The sequence below is a fragment of the Eumetopias jubatus genome, unplaced genomic scaffold (genome assembly GCF_037043125.1).
Source record: "Eumetopias jubatus isolate StellerSeaLion01/CBP00866 unplaced genomic scaffold, mEumJub1_p1.0 scaffold_5, whole genome shotgun sequence".
In the NCBI taxonomy this organism is placed as follows: Eukaryota; Metazoa; Chordata; class Mammalia; order Carnivora; family Otariidae; genus Eumetopias; species Eumetopias jubatus.
The window spans coordinates 127,882,833-127,907,976 of record NW_028274811.1 but is presented as its reverse complement, the minus strand read 5'-3'; the positions used below and the strand labels follow the sequence as shown (position 1 = coordinate 127,907,976).

General features: G+C 35.4%; 1 protein-coding gene across 1 annotated transcript; it reads right to left on the bottom strand.

The window, feature by feature from the left end:
• Positions 1 to 23,752: 23,752 nt before the first annotated feature.
• On the bottom strand, positions 23,753 to 23,887 carry LOC114204859 (thymosin beta-4). Its single transcript, XM_028098075.1, has one exon. It carries the CDS (start codon positions 23,885 to 23,887, stop codon positions 23,753 to 23,755), a length of 135 nt encoding a protein of 44 aa, XP_027953876.1.
• Positions 23,888 to 25,144: the final 1,257 nt, after the last annotated feature.

Genomic DNA, 25,144 nt, shown 5'->3' with positions numbered 1-25,144 from the left:
AACTCAAAAATCTGCTGCATCCTTCCTTACTAAATGTTGGAATAGAGATATGTAAAACCAAAATATAAGCACCAACCAACTTTTGAAAATCAATAGTACTTTTGTTCAGGAATTTTGGGGACAAATAATCACTGAACAACTGCTATTTTCAAGGCACTAAACTAGGTATTGCATGGGACACAAATATGAATAAGAAATAGAATGCATTCTTAACGATATATAATCTGATAGGAAACAATGTGCACAGCTGCTCATATCTGTAGCATATAGTGGAGAAATATATTGGAACTCACCTACTCATGACTTCACAATGGTGGAATTAAACTGGGCTTGAAGTTTGAATTCCAGCTCTCCTATTTAGTAATTAGATGATCTAGATTATTTCAAATTAAAAATTACTTAACCTGCATCTTCATTTTTATAAAATCTATGAAATAATAATGATGTAAGTTAAAACATATGAGTCTAGTACAGAATGTAGATACCTAGTAATAATGAGAATAATAACATCCAATAGTTATTAAGCACTTACATGCCAGGCATTCTACACATTTTAACTCAGTTAATCTTCAGAACAACTCTATAACATAGGTACTATTATTATCTTTATTGTATATATATATGGAAACTGAGACACAGAGCAGTTAAGTAATTTTCTAAAGGACATGCAGCTATGTGTTAAACTGGAATTCAGATCCAGGCAGATTGATTCCAGAGCCTATGCTCAAAAAATGTTTGTTAAATGCATTCAAGATCCCTAAAAGAAAGGAGTCACCAAACCTTTCATAAGAAAATAACTGTTCTTAGTACCCTTTTCAATTTAACATTAAGAACAAAGTGGGAAGACATGACCATCATCAAACCTAAAACCAGGGGTGTTTCGGATACATTTCAGTCTGGTGAGATAGACTCTAGGTACAAGACAACAAAGAAATACTGTTTATTTAAAAAACTATTTCAACACCATGGCCCCTTTCCTTCACAAGCTCCAAGAGGGGCAGGGTGAGCCTGCCACCTGAGCCCTCTCCATCATTCTACCTCTGAGGTTCTGGTGGAGGTTGGTGTCCTCTGCCAGGTTCAGCATATGATGTGAAGAAGGAATTAAATGCCCCAGTTTTTTTTTTGTTTGTTTGGTTTTTGGTTTTTTTTATTTTGTTTTATTATGTTATGTTAGTCACCATACATAACATCATTAGCTTTTGATGTACTGTTCCATGATTCACTGTTTGCATATAACACCCAGTGCTCCATTCAATACATGCCCTCCTTAATACCTATCACCCCGAGACACTTATTATGGAATAAGTATCTCAAAGAAGATTTCACAATTTAAAGATATAAATTTACCTCTACCTGCCATATTCCTTTAGCTTTTAATAAACACAGAGATATTATTTGCTTCTCTTGAAGCAATTTTCAAGAAATTATTGACAGTATGTATCTACCACAACAGAATTTTATTAACTGAAAGACCCAGTAACTTTATCTTAAATTTACACAATTTATTTTTAGCTTCTCTGTTTTTCCACAAATGTGAAATGATTGATCTTTAACAGAGAAACTTGTGTGCTGTTGATCAACAAAATGGAAAAAAAGAACAGTTTTATTTATGAATCCCAATTTGGTATCACAATTCCTCAAGCCAACTTAATTAAATAATATGATTCACCAAAGTTTGGAAACTCATGTGGAAAAAAAAAAAGCATGTAGGAAGTATGCTGTGGTTCTATGGAATCAAGAGTCCAAGCAACTGCATCATAAGTTATCTGATTATGTCACAGAATCCCATCATGTTAGAGCTGAAATGAATTCTGAAGATGACTTTGTCTTATAGTCCCCTGGTTTGGTGGTATATTGGAATCACACAGGAATTTCATTTTTTAAACTTGGAGGGGTTTTTTTTGTTGTAGAGTTGGGGGGTAGAGAGACAAACAGACAAGAGAGAGAAAATCTCAAGCAGGCTCCATGCCCAGTGCAGAGCCCAACTTGGGGCTCGATCTCACAACCCTCAGATCATGACCTGAGCTGAAATCAAGAGACAGACCCTTAACCAAGTGAGCCACCCAGGTGCCCCTAAACTTCTGAGTTTTTTAAATAAAAAATTCAAACCTACAGAAAAATTGAGAACAGTATACCCTTCACTTGGTTTTACCAGTTATTTAGTATTTAGCCAATTTGAACTTTTTCTTTCCTGCTTTTCCACATTGTTTTTATTTTTATTCTTACATCATATTTATTTGCTGAGTCATTTTAGAGTAAATTGCATATATTATGGCTGGAGTGGACACTGTGGTCTGACAACAATGAAAATTTTGGTAATGAACAGCTTGCAACTGAGTCCCTTTCTGAAACTGTTCTTGGTTAAAGAGATCCGCCTTGACAAAGTTCATACTCTTTTCCCTGGGGCATCTTCTACCCAATAATTGGCTGATGCAATGGTATAAAGTTCTGCCCTGCTTGCCTCAAATTCAAGACAGCCCCTTTACGCCATCCCAGCTTCAGAGCAACTTGTGTCATCAGCTGAGTTCTTTATTATGACAACATTGCAGTGCCAGTCTCCACCTAATTCTACTTTCTCACTCCCCACAAGTGGTGGCCTTTCATAAACTTTTTGGGGAGCTCAACTGTACCTGTGATAACTCTTAAATAACTCAGTATAACTAGATGAGTTACAATATTCAAAAATATTACATAAATCTAATAAGCATAAGAGTAAGAAAATTTGGCAAATTTAACATTGATACCATATTATTATCAAAAAGTCCATACCAAATTTTCACGTTATCCCAGTGCTATCCTTTATAGTAATTTTATTTTAATTTTTTCTAATTCAGGATTCAATCCAGAATCATACATTCTATTTAGTTGTCATGCCAGTTCAGTCTCCTTTAATCCTAAATAGTTTCTCAACTTTCTTTGCTTTTCCTGACACTGGTGTATTTTAAGAGCAGTTATTTTGCAGAATGTCCCTCAATTAGGGTTGTTTCCATAGAATTAGCTTTAGTGTTTGTTCTTCATTATTCATGAATTGGTACTAGAACTCTTCCTAATTCTGAAAATTATACAACTAATTTCAAAAGATCTGAAATTTTCTATTGTCTTTAAATGAATTACTTGGCATATGATAGGTGATCTTGTATTCCACAGTAACTATTTATGTCAAAGCTATGTCAAAGGATCATAATATAATCCTTTTGAAGACATTTAAAGCAATAATCAGATATCCAAATTTTAAGTTTGTGCTACTAGTACAAAGATTCAACTGAAGCAACAAGTGGGTGAGTAGTTATATTCTCTGCATGACTAAGTCCACTCACACAGACATAAGGACTATGTTACACCTGACTTTCCTGTCTGAAGGATGACAAATTTTCTTTGACACTAAATATAAGATCCATCCTGAATTCAGAAATGTTAAAGTGTGAATATAACAATATGCATTTTACGGTTGCATCACATATGTTGGACATTATGCCAAATACTGCATGTATCCTCTTTAATATTGTGTGTTATTTAATCTTCATAGCAACTTTATGAGCTAGTTATTAATAATAACCCCATTTTACCGATGAGAAAACTGAGGTTCAGAGAGGGTAAGTGACTTTTCTAAAATCACAAAGTGGGCAAACAGCAGAGTAAAGATTCAAAAACAAATATTTTGTTCATTTTCCATCACGTTATGCAATTTCCCCAGTGTAGCCTTTCCTACTACAAGCTTCATAATTCAGATTCCACAGCTTTCATTCAAAAACTTGGGGTAACTACACTACAGTGTGCCCATAAACAAATTTCTCAAGTACCAACTGGGGATCTGGAACTATGTTAAATATTCTGAAGAACAGAGAAAAACAAATGCCAGAAGCATACCAGTTTTCAAGAAATGCAATATTTTTTTTTAGAAATGCAAAATCTTGAAAAAACATTTATGAATGTGCAATGAAGATAAAAGCCCACTCTAACTCATGATTAAAGTACTAAATTATACATGGCTGTCCTGAGGAAATCAGGAAAGGAAACATGACTGTAAGCTAAAATAATTAGTGAAGACTATAAGCAAATTATCCCAAACAAATTTTTAGTAATGTGCAGGCAGATATTTAATGACCTTGCTAATGAGGACAAGTGATGATGAGAGCGAGAAACCAGAAGTTCCTGTGAAAGGAGTCAGGTCTATTAAACTAAAATTGTTACCTTAGGGAAACTAGAGATCTGGTGAGAAGGAAAAAAACATTTAGACTTTGCTATGGCTGAATTGTGTCCCCCACTCCCCTTTGTATGTTGAAACTCTAATCCCCAATACCTCAGAATGTGACCATATTTGGACATAGGGTCTCTAAGAAAGGTAATCAATTAATACGGGGTCATTAGAAGGAGTCCTAATCCAGTATGACTGGTGTCACTCTAAGAAGAGGAAATTCAGACATACACACATACAGAGGTAAGACCTGTGAAGACACATGGAGAAGACAGTCATCTGCAAGCCACGAAGAGAGGCTTGGACAGATTTTTTCCTCATTGCCCTCAGAAGGAACCAACTCTGCCTATACCCTGATCTAAAACATCTAGTTTCCAGAACTGTGAAACAAACAAACAAAATCTCTTGTTTTAGCCACCCAGTCCGTGGCACTTTGTTATGAAAGCCCTAGGAAACTAATATAAATTCCTCATCAAATTGAGTTTTTGCTAACTAAATTGTATATGTGAGGATGGCACAAGAAATGCTAATATATTTAAGGATTTTTCCCCCCCAAGCAAATTCCAACTAGACAACAATGTCTAATATACTGTCTGGTGAACTGGAAAATCTCCTGAACGAAATCAGAGCCTCTGATACCCAAAAGGGATAAAGTGAGTCACCACTACTGCTTGTGAATGAGAAATAACTTCTCTCAGAAAACACACGTGAAAAATGACACCATGTGGATTAAAAAGGGAAACACAAGTGTAAATAGAAAATTGGGTGCATAAATTATAATTATTCTATAATTACAAGATTATAAATCTTTACTCTTACCTTTTTCTTGATTGGAGTATCTCAGCTAGAATTTTTACCATCAAACATGATTTATTTTTTTTTATGACTTCATATAGTGATTCAATTTTACCATTAAAAATAACCTTGGAAGGGGCACCTGAGTGGTACAGTCAGTTAAGTGTCCAACTTTCGGTTTTGGCTCAGGTCGTGGTCTCAGGGTTGTCAGATGGAGCCCCACGCCAGGCTTTGCACTAGGTGTAGAGCCTGCTTAAGACTCTCTCTCCCTCTCCCTCTGCCCCTCCCTAACTCTCTCTCTCTAAAAATAAATAAATAATCCTTTAAAAATAACCTTGGGAAGCCCCCCTTTTTGCCGGAAAAAAGGGCTTAGCCCAACTGGATGGTCTGTTATTTCAAGTATTATTTGATTATACATTCTGTTAAAACATCAGCTCACCCAATCTCATTCCCTCCAATCCATCCTCCATCGAGCTACCGAAGATATTTTTCTAGAATACAAATCTGATAGTTCCCTTTTCAGGTCTAAAAACCCACCATCAGTTTCCTACCGCCTACTGGCTGAAGCTCAAAATCCTTAATCTGGAAGAATCTTCAAAGCCTAGACTCAGTTCTATATTTTCAGCCTGTTTATACTTGTCCCCCACCCCAGCACCATATACTTTATTTGCTAAAAATATCTGGTTATACTCCATTCCCCAAGTATTGTTTTCATACCGCTCTATGCATGCCACTATCTTTGTACATTATGTATACAATATGTAATATGTCTGACTCTGTCTTAGATTATAAACACCTTATGGTCAAAAACCAGGTTGTTCATGTTTTCTTTCAGTATTTGCTGTGGCAGTGGCACAAGGGTAGTAACATTCACTCATTACTCACCTTTTCAGAGAGGCCTTCACCGAATTCTCTAGCTAAGATAGCAATTCTCTCTCCCCACCCTACACTCTATCCCTTGCCCTGCTTTATTTTTCTTCTTAGCACTTATTAACACCAGACATATTACATATTTAACTGTTTGTTATTATCTATCTCTTCCCACTTGAAAGTAAACTCCAAAAACCCAGAACTTTGGCTTATTCACTGCTTTATCCCCAGTGCCTAGATATTTGGCACATTACTGACCCTCAATAAACATTTTTTAATAAGTAAATTCATTCAGCAAATATATATAGATAGCTTACTAAGTGCCATGAAATATTCTAGAAGCTAGGAATCCAGCAGTTGAAAAAAACAAAAATAGAACTCTCCCACTCTCATGGAACTCAATACTCTCCAGAAGGAGGCAATAAAAAAGAAAAGAAAGATTTTGTTTTATATAATTTCAGACAGTGATAGTAGTCATTCAATTGCTATTTCTGAAATTGAATGAAACCTATACTGATTTCAAGATTCATAAATATCTTGTAAGAATCTTAAATTTGTACTGGTATAGCTATACTTTACCAAAATGTAATATATGAATTGGTTTATTTCTGCAAATACTAAAGTCAATAAAAGAATGAACCATGTAAAAGAAAGTCATAATGGAATATCACTGTAGTAATGAAAAATTATGTTTTTAAAGATAAAATTTTCAAATATGTTAGATAAAACAAGAGAAGCAAAGTAAAGTTTTATTGTAACCATAACATAAGGGGTGCTTTTATAGACCATATTACATCATAAGCATTCATTAGAAAGCAGTTTTGACATACTTTTAACAGGACATTTATATAAAGGGACAAAAGTGGGAAAGAATTTTCAAATATGTACTCATTGCTTAATAAGAATGATAATTGGTTTATATGCTACTTGGTAACGCATTAATGTGAGTGATATTAAGGATTTGCATAATTATTTCTCTCTTAGAAAATCGAAGCTTACATGTGGCACTAATTTGGTACCTGATATGTCAACCCTTTTATTTGTTGTTGAATTGGAAATCTGGTCTTATATATGGCCAAAGGAGATTTAATTGTATTTTTAGATTAAAAAAAAGACTCATAACTATAGTTGGAAGAATTTTCAAACACGACCTTTTCACTTAAAGGATTCCACTTCTGATCATCTTGGTCCAGAGGTAAAGAGGTATGGAAGAGCCACCTGAAAGCATGGCTTCCGGGAATGTGGATTAGTGACTCAGATCTGGACCTCATTAATAAGGGTATTCAAGGGGGCACGTTCTGCATGGAGCACTGGGTGTTATGCACAAACAATTAATCATTAATAAGGGCCTGGGTTTCCTAGGAGGAAAAGGACTATTATCAGGTACTACTAAGAACTAGAAAGTCAGAGTATCTTTTTAATGAAATATGAAAGGTGAAGAAATTTAAGTAAATCCAAAATCAAACTGTAAGTATAGTAGCATGAACATTGAATTCGGATCATGTCTAACTGAAATGCAGAACATCTATAAATACTACATTTCCAAAATTTTTGATGTTTCATATACTAATGTTAAGTTGATGCTATTTTTCATATTCTAAAATGCCAGGATTTTTAAATTTTAATTTTATTTCTATAGAAAAGGGGAAAGGAGATCTATGAAAAAATTGTTTTTAGCAAGTACCACCCCAATTATTAAAATTTGGCAGAGGGACATTACTTCTACTACTTCCCTCAAGTTTTGTCATGAGAAAATCACAGAAGCAAGAAAATAATTTTTTAAAGCAATTCAAGGCAATTAATCATTTGAAATACCAAAAGTCCATCTTACCTCCTGAAAAAACAAACCTCTATTGTTTACAAATGTCTTCCAAGTCAAAGATCTACGTTTTTCCCCTATAAGTGTACAAATAAATCTATTAAAGCCAACTGAATATTTTGAAAATTTGAATGTAATACTTAGGATACCATTTTGATGTACCCGTCATTTATCCCTTTTTTCCACCTCTCCCTACTTCCTTTCTGACAAACCAAAACATCTCATATTTCACTAGTTTCACATGGAAGCTAAAAGACCAAATTCAGGACTATGTGTAAAAGAAAGAATCACGTGGGATGAGAAAGTGAAACCCATGATTATTCCACTGGTCTCCCACATCTGGTTGCTGTCCATTATTTATTGATGTGATTTCTGCCACAAAAGGGCTCTGATCTAGTGTGCCATACTGGCTCAGCGCTCTTCAACAGCCCCCATCACCACCACAAGCACCACAGAGGTCCAAAGATTCTTACCCCTTCCAACCACCATAACTTAAAGAAAGATTCACAAACAGGAAATGACAAGTGCTTCCTACCCTCTTTTTTCTAGTCCTTCCCAACATCTCCCACTGCCTCCACACACTCACACACCCCTAGCTAGAATTACAGTTGTTGCGATTTCACTGGGAAGGAATGATTCTGGGCAGGAAATGAGAATTCTGTTAGATGAGAAGAGCAGTCATTTCATCCCAATATTCAAGACTTCTTTTCTCATTTTCCTATGAATCATACTTCTTCCTTCCTGGCATCTTGTGTATGCATGGTGGTGGGGGTTGGAGGTGGGGGGGACTCAGTGTTTTGACCAAAAAAAAAAAAGACTAATACAAAAAGCAACTGAAAATCTATGGGAAATGCAGGAAGGATAACAGGGCTGATGGTCCAAAAATCTAGAATTAGTTCAAACTGACACTTGGTAACTAAGCATCTTAGGTAGCCTCAGTTAACAGAATTCACGTTTGTATTCTGAAAATGAAGGATCCAGGAAATTTAACTTAAACTTACTAAACAACAGACTTCAAAAGTAAAGGCAAAATTGGCTGTTTCTGAACTACTTTGGAGAATAATGTCTTAACATGAGTTTGTAATGGAAAAACAAGAACTAAACTATAAAAATTCGCTGACCTGACAAGATACTCTAATGAATAGATGATAGCCATGTATAGCCATGGTTGAAAAAAATGTTGACCAAAAAGAACATTTGTAGCAGGGAGCAGAGAATGGAATTTAATTTTGGAAAAGGGGAATTTATGATTTGGGAATCTAGTCATTCAAAAATTAGTTAACAAGCCCCTACCATGTACTAGATACCAACCCCCACACAAACTCTTACACAAACCCTTCATAAAGGCAGAAATCTTGTTCTCTTCTAAACCCATACTACTCTTTTCCTCCTCTGGGTTTCTACTAGTATTAGATTGTTTATAAAATACTAAATCCTATCCATGTCTCAGAATCTACCTCAAATTCCACTTTCTCCCCAAAACATTTCCTGATAATTAGAAAGTACATCGCCCCTTCTTTTTACTTCTATACACTTAGCGTAATCAATCTATTGTGGGTCAGTCATATCTCCATCAAAGAACTTGGTATTTTGTTGGTTGTAGAAGTAAGGGCTAAGCATCCAATCCTGGTATAAATCCACAGAAAGGAAGATCTGTTAGCAAATTCATAAAACTTCCTATAGTTGCATGTCAACATTTCTTTAAGTTTTATTCTCTGGTTTATTCTTGCATTCCATATGTTAGCATATAAATATATTCTCTCATCGAACTTCCTGGAGAGAAAGTAGTATTTGTGAAATTAAAAGAGTTTAATTTATTAACATTTGTGCTACTCTTACTAAGAAGAAGTTTATGAGGCAGTGTTTATTTTTTTTATTTTTTTTAAAGATTTTTTTAAAATTTATTTATTTGAGACAGAGAGAATGAGAGAGAGAGAGCACATGAGAGGGGGGAGGGTCAGAGGGAGAAGCAGACTCTCCGCCGAGCAGGGGGCCCGATGCAGGACCCGATCCAGGGACTCCTGGATCATGACCTGAGCCGAAGGCAGTCGCCTAACCAACTGAGCCACCCAGGCGCCCGGCAGTGTTTATTTTTTAAAAAATGAATAAATGTTATGAAGGAAATGCCATTCAATGAGTGTGTGTAACAATGGAATCTGACCTAAATTTTATGGTCCAGGAAAATATTTCAAAAGTGGTTATGTACAGTTACCTTCAGCAACTAGGGTTCTCCGCTCAAATCTTCAGAGAACTGGCATGTGTTACTGATAAGTAAATATTTGTTTCTCAAAATATATGAAAAATAGACAAAAGAAATACATACAAGTAAATATGAGATTATTTCATACTCCAAATGGATAATCACAATTTTTATGATGCCAATACCCACATTTGTTTTAAAAAAGTCTAAGCGAATTCTTATTTTTGTTTAGTTTCAGATCTCTTCCAGAAATTTTCTGAACCACAGCAGACTAACTGTCTTTAACAAAGCAAGGATAGGCCCATTGTTCCCATTATTTCAAAAGTCTCCTTGTGCAGAGTGCTGAAAAGTTAATACCTCTAGAGAAAACTAATCAGAAGCACAGCTGTTCAACAGGAATGAGAAGTTATGGAAAGCAGAGACCCAGGAATGACAGCAGCCAGAAAATTATAGATGATTTTCCAATAGAGCACTGCTTAAAAATGAGGCCAAGAACATTTGGTATACTGGTCAAGTGAATGTCTCATGTCACTTATGACACTGGATCCCCATGATGATGTAACCACAGTGGTGAGGACTTAGGACTGGGTCTTTGAGGTACGAGTTTGTCACTGTGGAAATAAGTGTTGATAAAAAGTAGAGCTAGATGCCATTATGTTTGATATCTATTATCTGTAAGGAACAAGTGACAGGAATCCTGGAGGCTTAACCAAGAGCAAAAATGTAACACTAAAACATGAACCTTTAAGCTAACAACATTTTCTGTTTTCTTCTCCCAGTCCAAATCACAGGTTTGTGGCCTGCACATAATCGAACATGATGGGGATGAGCCTACGAGAAAGACCCCATGGGACCATCTGGCCCAACACAGCTGCAAAAAAACAAGCCTCTCTGTCTGGAAAAAGTTGTGATGGACACAGAATTGGAAGGGCTTCTAAGAAAAATGGTGGATTGCTCCTAGGAACATTTGATATGGGCAGAGCACACAGCAGGGGCCTCTCCAACACAGGGCAGGGTATAACAGGCTTTTCCAGTGATGACTGATGCAGCTTATCCTTTCAGACTGCTCTCCCACAGTACAGTGAGGAAGGTGAGCCATCAGTCATATAATTATTTCCATAGATGTATCTCCATACATTTTTTTAATTAAGAAAATTAAGATTTTCTGACACAAAATTGGCCCCACACAGCTCTTGTGAATGTCAACACAATTCAAAGGCTGAAAAGTGAAGAGTAATCAGTATAAGCCAGTTCTGCTGCTTAAATTCAGCCCTGTCCTCAGTTAACATCAAGTCAGCATCAAATGATCTAATTTTCTTTCCAGATCAACCATATAGTTTCCTTTTTTGCCAACTTTAAGTAGAGGTAAAAAATAAAAACCACTGGAAAAAAAAAAGTCATCTCCCTAGCCAAGAGCAAGTGTGAGAAAGAGGATATATAGTCACTCCAAAGTCTTCACAGGAAAACCCAAGTGTCTATTCCTTGTATTGGTACTTCAAGAAATGAAACCTGATAACAAAGACCATTTGTGAAGACAAGGCATAATTTTCTTTGTCTAGATTTTGTTTGGAGTGGAGAATATGGAGAGAAAAAAAAACAACAGATGTGTGGGATAAGTTCTACACAAATGTATTTGAGAAGGAATCCTCTAGGAGAATCTTATTAGAGAACAAGAGAGCTGAAGTTTAGGATCTGGGAGTGAAATTCTAACACAGAGTAACACTTGTAACGGTAAAAATAGACTGGAATGAACTAAAATGCAGATTACAAAAGCAGAAAGTCCTAGCTAAGACTTTCATTCAAGAGAAGTTAAGAATACTTATATATAAATTCAATTCAATTCAATGATTGGCCATCTACTGTAAGTCTAGCATTATGCTAAGAACTGATGAGAATAAAAAGTTAATACATAGTACATATCAAAATATTTGTAGTTGTCAGAATGAAAATTTGTACAATTTATCAGGTAAGAGGTCCTACTCACTTTTCACTTTAGTAGGGCCTTCGCCAAAATGGCATATTGAAAAGACAGAATTTGGAGTTACCAGACATGGATTCAAATCCTGACTAAACAATTTATAAGTATAAATAGAGATGGTACTTTGCTTTGCCTACAGAGTGGGTTGAATGAGGGTGATGAGAACTGTAAAGTTTATACACACTGTTGTTCGTAATTGTATCTCAATCTAACTACCTAACTATTCTAATTCTATTATGCCACTCCTCACAACCCCATAAACTAGAAAACATCGAAAGCTGCACCAGCCACTGCACAGATGAAAACTATGAGACTTTATTCTTACTACTGCTTAATGAGAAAGGCAATAAATTCAATGCAAAAACCAAACTGGTTTTCTCTTGTCAAAATCTCCTCAAAAATATGTGCAGAAAATATAGCTAAAATGCTTGTAGGCCGGCCTGGGGATAAAAATATATATATGTATTTGGATAATGTTCAAATATAGCACTGAACACACTTTTCTGAACACCTAGAGAGGAGAACCTGAGGAAACTGCCATGGTGGTGGCATCTCACTGGCCTTAAACATCAAGGAGAACTAAGAAAGGAAAGAAAGTCTAAATACATGGCTGAAATACTATCTGGGTGTATGGTTTGCAGTGGTCTCAGGAGAACTTGGCTGTTATCAGCTGATCTCCAGGGTTGAAAACTCAGGTGCTAATTATGAACTCACATGGGAGAGACCCTGGAGATCTAACCATATCAAATATTTTCAAATTCCAACATATGGTAAGAAAATGAGAGGGGAGATGAATGAACTCCCAGCCAAATAAGACCAGTTATATAGCTGCCTATCAGGTCAAAATGATTCCCCAAATGGAAGGGACTCCCAAAATCTCGTCAGACTTATAAACTGGAGCCAAAAATTCTCCAATCTCATATGTTAGGCAGACAAGACATAGTCTTAAAAAGAAACAGCCAAAATCCAGCTCTTGATTCTCCTTTGCCCACCAGACGACTGGTTTTGTGTTGTATGCCACTCTTTTTGCTCAGTGTATAGGTACAGTGCACAGCTATACATTCTGTGAAAACAAAACACTCATGCTGGTGCCTCTCAGCAACAACTTTTCCCCCAAGAGGGACTGGGCTTAATAAGAGTGCACTTACTTTTCTATTTCTAAATCTGTTACTTTGATGAAGTAAAGTTTGATTAAAATGGACACACACACAGTGATGAATTTTATTTATTTTATTTTTTTTTTTAGATTTTTTTAATTTATTTGACAGAGAGAGAGAGACAGCAAGAGAGGGAACACAAGCCGAGGGAGAAGCAGGCTTCCCGCAGAGCAGGGAGCCCGATGTGGGACTCGATCCCAGGACTCCAGGATCATGACCTGAGCCGAAGGCAGTCGCTCAACCAACTGAGCCACCCAGGCGCCCCACAGTGATGAATTTTAAAATGATGTAACAAAAGGGCAGTTTAAGAGTGAAAAGAGAGAAATTCTGTCCCTTTTGGCATGAAACAAAGAACCTGTGGATTATTTATGTTCACACAACTGTAGGTCTTTTGTGCATCTGCAGGCAGGATGACATCCCTATCACCTACCTCCTTGAGTCATTACCCTCCCACCAGTGCACAAAGAATAGAGAGGGAAATTTAGGGAAAATTTCTTCAATATCTAGAGATGGCTCTGATTATAGGACCCACAGACACTAATATGCTTCAATAAGAAATGTGAATCTTGAAGCAAATACTAATGAAAACAATCTAGGATTCCAAGTTACAATTAAACATGTTTAAGCTTCAGTCATAATCACCATGGAGATTTTAATTCTCTATGGCAAATTAACTTAGTTAGTGAGGTCCAGTGGGAACCAAAGTCATGCTTTTCAGCACTTTCTAAACCATATTCAGATTTAATTAATTTCTTGACTGCAGATTATACTAGCAATTTCACAAATTGTACCAAGACAAAGGGCAAACTCATGTAGTTAATTCCCCATTACAGAAAACTGTCCAAAAAGCCTAGACTTGTGGTCAGAAGCCTTAGGTTGAGATGCAGGTTTCTGGACCTTAGCTATGTGGCCTTGGACAAGTCACTTAATTTTTCTGAGGCTCAGCTGCCTCACCTGTGAAATGAATATTTAAAATATGTTTTGCAGTATTGTTATAAAGATCAAGGTGAGTCATATATATGAAAACACTTGGTAAAGTCTACTCTGCTATCCAATAACTGATATGTAAAAAGAACTGTTATTGAGGAACCAGCTCAATATTAATATTGATATTAATAATTAATTATCCCAAGATTGAAAAATACCACATCATAAATTGGTATAAAATACCACTCTATGTAAATATTTGTTGAGTTAAAGAAAGAATATAGGAATAAAGTGATATTTCTGTACTTTTAAGCAGATTTCTTTGAAAGTCAACTTACTAGCCCAGTAGTTTCCAAGTGATGTTTTTATAGAAGCCCAGAGATCGCTGAAGGGAAAGCTACACAGAGCAAATGAGAAGACATGCAGTTAGAGCTTCAAAACTCTCACCTAACTTCAAACAGAGCATCTTCTGGTATAAATAGAGTTTTTAAGGTTACAAATGTCAAAGCAAACAAATTCAGCTCATTCAGAGTTGCTTTGTTTGTCTCTATACTTGGATCCTGACCAGTAGATTTCTGCCGCATCCCAGCATTTCTTTGACATATCTCTCTTAAAATATAAGGGGAAATATCATTGATGTTATAATTCACCAAACATTCTAAATCTCAGACAAGTCTAAATCTGGTCATTGGTGTAAAGAATAAATACCCTGATGTTTCTCAACACTTTACTTTGATTCAGTGATTGAAGTCAAATACTCTCCGATAGGCTCTGGAAGGACAAATGAAAGGTCTTTAACTATTATTTCCTGCTTTTTTGGTACCTCCTGTGTGTGTGCACACATGGCCAGTGGGCTGTCTCAGGAGGCCAACTGGAATAGTGCGAGGAGTACTGAATTGGGAGTCAGGAGATTTAAGCTCACTCATAGCTCTGGAACAAACTCATGATGCAGTCTTTGACAAATCTCTAGATCTCTAAATCTTTTTGAAAAATAGACTAAAGATCTCCTCAGGTCCTATAATTGCAGAAGTTCTATGATCTATGTATAAATGACATGCTTTAAGGGGGTTACTCTGGAATAAGCCCGTAGAGGAACATACCTGTTGTAAGATTTAATTTTGATTTATCTCATACACTGTACAGGATATAAAGTATACTAAGACTTCATGAGCAATATAGAAATACTCTGATGACTGGCTCACAGGTTTATCATGATGGCTACAGCTTACTGTGCTGGAAGAACTTTCCCTGGAATATAAAACACAACAGCTTAACATCTTCTTATAGACTTGTTCAGAATGGTTTCATTTCTTTAACAAAATCCTGGCTCCATTAAAAGAAATTATAGGGTAGTGGCTTGTTAACTACAGAAATGGAGAGCTATAGAGACTCAAGAATACTATTTCTTTTTAAATTGATGTACAGGCTCTCATTAAAAATAAAACAACATGGAAGATTTATGAAAATACACAGATTTACTTATTCTCTCAAGGGCAATGAACCTAAACCAAATGCTATAATCATAAATGAAGATCCTGCTTTGCTCTGTGCTTTATCCTAGCCCTAAAGAAAACTTTCATCTATTTATATTCAGTCTGCTCCTATCATTTTGTTTATTTAGACTTACATGCAACAGTATTTTGCCTACTTATCACTACCAATGCTTACAACTCCTTTTTAAAAGCCAAACTGACGTCAGAAACCCAAATTTCTTCCATTTGTTAATCTTTTAGTACCACATTCTGGGAGGTCAGTATCTGGTCATGGTCTTCAGTTTCATATGATATGCAATATTTGTATCTCATGAATCTGATCTAAATAACCCAGTCTTGGAAATCAATCTAAAGAGGCCCTTTGGCTTACAAAAATACTACTTGGCCTACAGAATATGCACTCGTCCAGCACACAGAACTATATTGCCCCTTATCCTCCCCAGTCTCACAAAGCTGCCCATGGAAGAAAGAAATAAGTAGCATCATCTATGAAGTATGTTTGAGGCAGTGACATTTTACTACAAAAGAACTGCCTGTCACTATTCTCTATCTTGTATTCTTTGTGTCTTGAAGGTTTTAGGCTCTCCAAGAATTTCCCCTTAAAATTCAGTTGGGTGGAGACAGGGGTAGGGGTTGGGGGGTGGGTGGATCATTGTAGCAACTCAAGAGTTGAACTGAAGAATCTGAGAAAAGAAAAACATATGCTGAAGGAGGATGTGTGAAATCACCAAAAATCAACATTGCCTATCTCATAATCTTGCCACCTCATATTATTTATCCCTGCAAAAAATGCAAACCCTTTTGCCTTCAGCAAACACTAGATTTCTAGTTTCAAAAAATAAGCAAAACATCTCCAAATGACAATACATGTCTTATTTTCTCCTACTGACTTAGCAATTTTCTGAGACATCAATGAAAAACCATTGTATTTGGCCATTTTTGGAGCTTTCCTCTACACCGGGACGATTAACAATAATTAAGAAAATGTAAATGGTGGCAGATTGTGATCATCCTTTTCCTGACTGTGTTTATCAGTGTTTCATTCAGCTCCCACAGTTGATCCATTAATCCAGTCGTGTTCAAATGGCTTTACAGATAATTACATTCCCAAACTCTCAATTTCCATACATTCTGTTTAGTAAAACTGATCTGCCTGAGAATATGCCTGTAGTGCTCTTTCACAATCTCCTGCCTCTTTACAAAGGACAGACAGAAGTTTTTACCCACCCAGAATCTTTTACCAGCTCATGGTTCATGACCCACAAATGTCAAAACTTCTGGGACACCAAATGAAGAAACTTTTTCAAATATCTGCATCAGTACTAAGAAAATGAATTATTCTAATGACAGTGTAGCAAAACCTTTCGTAAATCAGGTAGTTGTAAATTCTTTGCTTTTGACAAAATTGGAAGACCAAAATCAACTTGTCAGCTGATAGATCATTGAAATTAATCTTGATGAAAATTTATCATGTGAATTTTGGCATTTACTACAGAAAAAAAATCAAAGAACTGAGTGAATATTTCTATAATTTCACACTAATACTGCTACAACAAACTTCTTCCATTCTCATATATTTATTTGTATGAACAAGATTTATCAGTATTTATGTATTTAAAAATAGAAATAGGGGCATCTGGGTGGCTCAGTCGGTTAAAGCATCTGCCTTCAGCTCAGTCATGATCCCAGGGTCCTGGGATCTAGCCCTGCATCAGGCTCCCTGCTCATCGGGGAGTTTGCTTATCCCTCTCCCTCTGCCACTCCCCCCTACTCATGCTCTCTCTCTCTCTCTCTCTCTCTTTCGTTCACTCTCTCTCAAACAAATAAATAAAATCTTGAAAAATAGAAATAAAACTCATGTCAAATCCTGTTTCATCCAAGCAACAAACAGTGCCCAAAGATACATGAACTGGGTGGGAAAAGACATGCCCTATATATCGTATTAGTAAGGGTATTTCTAAAAAAATTTTGCTTTCTTTGTCAATAATTATCAATAATTTTAATACATATTATTTTCTTTTTATTAACCATGCACTGAGAATACTTGTAGTGATAATGCAATCCAGAATAATGTTTTTAAATACTTTGTGCCTTATGATCATAGGAAATTAGTTTTTAACATTAATTTATCATATAATGAATACATATCTTTTTTAAAAGGTATATAATAAGTGGTCCATAAACAACATTAAAAATAAGGCTATTTACATTTTGAATTCCGACAGAAAAATGGAATAAAAATTGAAGTTTTAGGAGAAAGAGATATAAAATTTCCTACTGTTAAGAAGAGCTTATTCCTGCATTTTTAAAAGATTATTGCATTTTAGTAGAAAATTGCATTTATGTGCCATTGGACACATTCTAAAAGTGATACAATAGTCTTAATTATGTCAATGTTTACAATACAATGGCAATTACATCATTTGTAACTATTTCTCTTATAATAAGAATTTTGGATGTCAATTTAAAAATGTGTAAGGAGATTTATAGTTTTTCAAAATTCTGTTAGAAGAGCAAAGTTGTTTAACACCACTGCATTTGCCAATAGTGAGGTAATTTTGTGGCACATTGAGCAGGTTATAAGCAAGTTTGGAAAGCACAATATGCCTTGAAGGCTCAGAAGGCCCACTGGAACCATCTGCTCTTCTACCATCCAAAATGCCCAGATATACTCAGTGGTCTCTCTGGTATCTGTAAATTGTATGTGATTTCTCTTTCAAATACTTAATATACATTTTCACTCTGTTATCAAAGGATGGACAGTATTTCACTAAATCTTACCTGAAATTAATTACTCATTTTAATTTTTAAGCAATGTCATGATCACTAACAATGTGTCATTTGGAGATGGGAGTTCTTAGATGCAACAGGACGCTCTCCCAGGAGTCCCTAGTCTCAGTTTAGCCACTACCAGCTAAATGAATTTAGGCTATTCTGGTAAACTCTGCAATCTCAGTCTTTCAAACTGTAAAAGGAAGAAAATATTTGTTTTTCTACATCACTGGGTTTTTGTAAGAAAAGATGTGTTACTTCTTGCTAGTCTGCTAAAATCTATATAAAACTGAAGTCATTTTCATTATTATTATTTGACCAAAAATGATTACTGATTATTTACTATGCCTCTAGCACTATGCTAGACACTACTGGGAAACAGAGATACATGACCGAATTTCCATCCTTAAAGAGCTTCCAAACTAGTCGGAGGACATGAGAATGAGAAGGATGTTGGCATAATAAGGATAAAATAACGTATGATAAATAGCAATAGTGTTGGTTTGACATTCATCTTGCTCATTTTGTTATTCAATAAGAGAGGACATTCCCTGGCTACCACTGACCAACCACTGGAGAACATATCCCATGAACTTAAGACTATGTGTTCTGCTTTTCAGCATAAATATGAACTATAAGAAAAAGAGAGCTAGTTATGTGCTCTCTTATCATCTCAACTTCCCCCAAATTAAAGGGACTTAAATATAAAGCAAAGGTTTTTTTTTCAGTTTATGCATATATTGATATATTATTTTGAGGCTTTGGGCTTTTATGTAAGAGAAAATTCAATGAAAATGTGACACTATTTACAGAAAGTGGTCCCCTAAAATAAAAACCATAAAACAAAATGAAATTTGCTCCGTTTATTGATTCAACACATCTTTAATGAACAGTGAAAAATACTGGAGAATACCACAGAGCAAGTCTCTACCCTCATGGAGTTAATATTCTAGTGGGACAGGAGAAACAAAACAAGTAAACAAAAAATAAGGTATTTCCATTTAGAGAGTGACATGGGGGTGGGTGAGATACAAAGGTCTAGGAAAAGTCAACAGACATAGAGACCCAATATCAAGTTCAAAAGGCTTCAACCAGAAATATACTCAGTATATCCAAGTCATCGAGAAATGTGGCTGAAGCATAAGGACAGAACAGTGGGAAATGAGGTCATAGAAAAAGCTTGGGCCAGATCAAGTAGACTTTTGTAGGCTGAGGTATAGAGTTAGACTTTTATTCTAAGTGCACTGGGAAGCCATTGGAATATTTTAAGCAAGAAAGTGATATTACTTGGCATATGTTTTTAAAATATCATTCTGGCAGATTTGTTGATATGGAAATGGGTGAGAATAATCTGATCAATATGTCCTCAAAAACAAACAAAAAACAGCCTCAACAAAAGAGGTCAAGAGGAAAGATGGGAGAGAGGATGGAGTAAGGAATGAGACACCAAGAGAAATGACTGAGGTAGAATACAATGTCAGTCCAGTCCACGGTGCCATTACAAAAGCAGTTTGTCCTTAGAAATGGATCTTCCTTTTCTTACTTCTTTCTCCCCCTTACTCAAGATTCCTTAGGTACTCCCCTCTGACCTTATTTGTCTTCTAGCTGTCCAAATGTCCCCACTACTCATATCTAATGTGCCAAATTAATCAACTATTTCTTCTCTGAGCCCCATTAAAAAAAAAAAGTTTATTCTCTCAATGAAGTTTTCTTCAGCAAGGTGTTAAAAGGAAAGGACTCTGATTTTACTAACACTAAAATGACAGTCCTCTAACAACTCCAAGTATCTATGCATCTTAAAAGCTTGTTAAAATACATGAATAGCAATTGAGAAAGTTTACATAACTATGTAAGGAATTTTTTTTTTTAAGATTTTCATTTATTTATTTGAGAGAGTGAGAAGGCGGGGGGAGGGGGGGAGGAGGAGAAAGCAGAGGCAGAGGGAGAAGCTGGCTCCCTGCTGAGCAAAGGGCCTGATGTGGGACTTGATCCCAGGACCCTGGGATTATGATCTGAGCCCAAGGCAGATGCTTAACTGACTGAGCCACCCAGATGCCCCTATGTAATGAATTTTAGACAGTATGAAAGAATGGCAGTAATAGCAAGAATGTGATGAGGGGCACTCTCTCTATATAATCCACCTCTATCTATTACAGTATCTAGCATAGGGCTTAATATATAAATATTTAGGAGAGAATGAATTAATATATTTTATACAATGTATTGATTTATTGAAGAATAAGAGCACCTGTTCTCCTTATAATGTGATTATTTCAGTATATTTCTCTGCTTTTAGTTCCAGAAAACAGAAAAATGTAGTTAAAGAAATTATACTGTTCTACCAAAAAAGAAAGCTATTAATGCCTGACTACCTCACCTAAGGAAAAGTTCAACTAACACTATTCTATGCCATTGATAGCCGAAATTAGTGACTCAATAAATCATAAGTTTAAAATGTAAAGCAAATTATAATGCTAGTAATTTTTAAGACATGAAGAGATAAATAAGGAAAGGGAGTTAGGTTGAAAAAATTTTAAGTCAGCACAGTGATGTCTCATGTGCAAAGTACTATGGGGAAAGGAAAAGATACTCCAAATTCATTTGGAGATTAACTGTATATTTAGACAGCCCTGATCATCTTGCAATGACCTATTCAGCAGCACTTACATTCTGAGAGGCACATGGATTCACATAACTACTTATCAGCCAATTCCTTTCATAATTATAGACTCAGACCAGACACTTGTTATTCCTACCAAGATGCTTTAAGTAATCACCTGGTGCAAATCAACAGGAGACATTAGCTCACATTTGGAAGTGTTTCCAAAATAATCACTCCTCATTTTTCAGGATCATCTGGGAAGAAAGAAAGCCACATAAATTTTGATACACCTGATACTTAATGCTAAAATATGTTCTATTTATTTTCTAATATAGTAAAACATTTGACTGCTCTCCAACAGAGGACATGGTCATAAATGGAGCTTTTCTTGATTCAAATCATGATTACAAATATCATTCATTTTACTGTAACATCCTCAATGATGAAGTATGAAGTATGATTTCCTCCTGTACTCATTACTCCAAATACCTTTTCCTCTCATTTGACAGTAGCTATAAAGAGCAGACCTTCCTTTTTACCACCATCTAATTTGCTGTTTTTAGTTACCAATAAATTAGGATATCATGTTATCACTGATCATTTTTATGAGAAAGTCATCATAAATTCAAACCAGTATTCTTCTTAAAAAAAATTCAAACCAGTATTTCCAAATATATAACTACAGAGCTTTTTTACTTCCTCGATTTTATGTTTTTATCTCTTTATCTTATACTAAAAATACTGATTTAGTAATGACATTAACATATTTATTAGTGTTATCTTACTATATATTATACACACGTACACACACATATATAAAGATTGGTTCAAAATAACAGTAGTTGGGCACCTGGGTGGCTCAGTCAGTTAAGCATCTGCCTTAGGCTCAGGTCATGATCCTGGGGTCCTGGGATTGAGCCCTGGGTCAGGCTCCCTGCTAAGTGGGGAATCTCCTTCTCCCTCTGCCCCCTCCACTTTTGCTCTCTCTCTCTCTCAAATAAATAAATCTTTTAAAAAATAACAGTATTAATATTATTATTACAATATGATTACTAAAGGCAGTTTAAATTTTTTTTTGCACTTTATTTTGGCCATAGGATATATCCCACTAGCAGTGCATAGTCAAATTATTGTTTTAAAATTACTTGAAATCAACTCCTCTCAATGTGACTAAGCCAGCAATGCAAAAGTAGGTACATTATGTTTCATTTTACTTGTGATTTTAGGGACTTTTTTCTTTAATTCTGTCTTATAATTACATAAAACATTTCAGTGGTTAGGCTGAGTTCGATCTATGAAACTATGTACATTCAGAGGTTTCTAGTTTCTATCCCTACTGTCTCTAATCTCTTCCTTCCTTCCCACTAAACATTTTTATTAATTTCTGGTTTATCCTTCCATTTTTCTTTATTCTTTTCTTAAACTTTATTTTCAAATAATTTTCAGTTTTCAGAAAAGTTGCAAAGATAGCAGAGAGAGGTCTATATGCCCTTCATCGAGCTTTCCCCAATGTTGACATCTCACATAACCATCATGCATTTGTCAAAAATGAGAAATTAACAACTGGCACAACACTAACAACTAAATTAGAGACTTTTACTCATATTTCACTAGTTTTTCCATTAACATCCTCTTTCTGTTCCAGGACCTAATCGAGGATATCTCATTTCATTTAGGTCATTTTTATAAAAGTAAGGTAGCTAGAATATATTTTTATTATACATTTATTTATATACCTCTTTCTTAGATAAAAGGGAATACTATACACATTTGTCTTTTCTTTTTTATTTTATTTTTTTAAAGATTTTATTTATTTATTTGATAGAGAGAGACACAGTAAGAGAGGAAATACAAGCAAGGGGAGTGGGAAATGGAGAAGCAGGCTTCCTGCGGAGCAGGGAGCCCAATGCGGGGCTCGATCCCAGAACCCTGGGACCATGACCTGAGCCAAAGGCAGACGCTTAATGACTGAGCCACCCAGGTGCCCCTTCTTTTTCATTTTTTAAATTAACAGTATATCCTGAAAGTTATTCCACAGTAGTATATATAACTATTCTTCATTCCTTTTTATACTAGTTTGTATTCTATTGTATAGATATGCTATAGTTTAATGTCATCTATACACAAAAATTTTAGCTGTTCAATAATAAACTTAATCACTGTGGTGAACTTTTTTGAATAAAATGGTAAATTACTGAAAAAGTCATGTCCAGAACCTAATGATTAAAAACCCTAAGTGTAAGTGATCACATGACTAAACCTTACAAAAGAAGTTGATACAACACTATTTGAATAAGTATTGAATCATATTTGAATGATTCACTATTGAATAAGTACAAATCACTATTTTGTACTTATCACTATTGAATAAGTACAAATAACTTTTTTCTTTTACTGCACATGGATCTCTTCTTAGAATAATGCTTCTAAATCCATAAAATAAAATGCATAAAGTTAAAAATAAAACCAATTATAATGAAATACACTTATCAAATCACTAAATTTGTGAAATAGTAATATGTATGCATCTTCTTTTTTCCAGGTTTTAGAACTTTTTATTGCATATTAAAAAAATTGTGCATTCCAATAATTAAAATCATTTGAACAAAAAAAAATGGCACTCTGATTAAACTGCATTTTACAGCCTGCAGGACACCCCGGACCAGCTTGGTTTTCACTCTCGATTTCACTGTCATCCCACCCAGCTTCTTCCTTCACCAACATGCAAGTTCTTTTCCTTCCCTGCCAGCCAGACAGGCAGATGGGAGAGGCAGGCGCCTCTAAATTGTCAGTAGTTCTCGATTCTTTGATGTGAAAAGGGGCAGCACAGTCATTTAAACTTGATCCAACCACTTTGCATCTACAAAGTTAAACAGCTAAAAGAAGTAAAATAAGAAGGCAATGCTTGTGGAACGCACAGTGCATATTGGCAGCGCACGCCTGATTATGATTCGCCTGCTTGCTTCTCCTGTTCAATCGTTTCTTTTGAAGGCAGTGGATTTTTCTCTTGCGTTTCTGTCTTCTTCAATTTTGACTTATCAAATTTCTCAATCTCAGCCATATCAGGTTTGTCAGACATGGTTGCAGAGGAAGTGGAGCGAGGTGCATGTGCAAGTGAAGTCCGGTCTGTTCAGTGGCCACTGCTGAATCTATGTGTGCATCTTTATTGATGCATTCAATAACAAGATCTAGTAGCAGTCTAATAACTATCAATTCAAAGTAATCATGAATATAAATCATGTTTCAAACTTTCTGTAAATTTTATAATGTGACATGAAAATATTGTTACTCCTATTGTTGACAGTTTCATATTGGTATTGCCATTATTGCTGTGGTTTGTAGCTTACATTTTTAATTGAAGGAAATGTAAAATTTCAGTTAAAGGTTAATGAAAATAAAGACAAAATTGTTCCTCATTCAAGTTCACAGAACCCCCTTTTCTCCCCATAGACCCCAAGTTATGAACTTCTGCCTTAATGTCAAGAAAGAGCAATGAAAGAAAATACTACCTAGGTATTTTGCTAGTTTGCTATTTTAAGAAAAGCAGGAAATTACTGTTTATTGAACATCCATTATTTTTTAGGATAGATAGATGAGGGTTTATATATATACAGGTACAGGTACGGCCATTAATTTCATATGTGTATATATGTAAGTATATGTATATGTATGTGTAGGTATATATGTATGTATAAACATATATATAATAAAGTTGAATCCCCACAAAACCCAATGAGTCTAACAGAAGTTTAGTAACTTTTCCATTAGTAAGGACAGTCAGAAATCAAGGTTTATATGATGTCCACTATCTCATGCAGCCTTATATAGCAACATACCAGGAGTATTTGCCCTTTAATAGAGAAAGTCTACAGGAAACTGTTAGAAACAAAAGGAGGAGAGGGAGAAAGAATTGCTCTAGTGGTAAAATTTCAGATATGAGAAATGATCCAGAAAGGATATTCTTCTGGGTTTATTCCTTTCTTAAAATCCTTCAGATCACTTTGCTATTTTATACATGTGTAAGATCAGCCTCACACACTATCTTTGATTATCTTCCATGAGAGTGCCTTCTCTATTGCCAACACTCTCTGAATATTTCAATTAAAGGAATGAAATACATATAGAACAATATGGTAGCTTTTAAAGATCTCTCTCAGTAATCACTGCCATGTTTTAGTCACATGAGGTTGTTCCTTACTACCATGTTAGAGTAAGGTTGTATATTTAGAGCTCAGAGATCCCAAATGGTGAAACTTGAAAAGCTGGCATTCTATAAGACAGGACTGGATACACAGTGAGTATTGGAATGCAGGCATGTGATTAATCTCTCCTGGCT

Excerpts from the sequence above, each read along its gene's own strand:
- LOC114204859 (XM_028098075.1), bottom strand. The coding sequence starts at position 23,887 with ATGTCTGACAAACCTGATATGGCTGAGATTGAGAAATTTGATAAGTCA.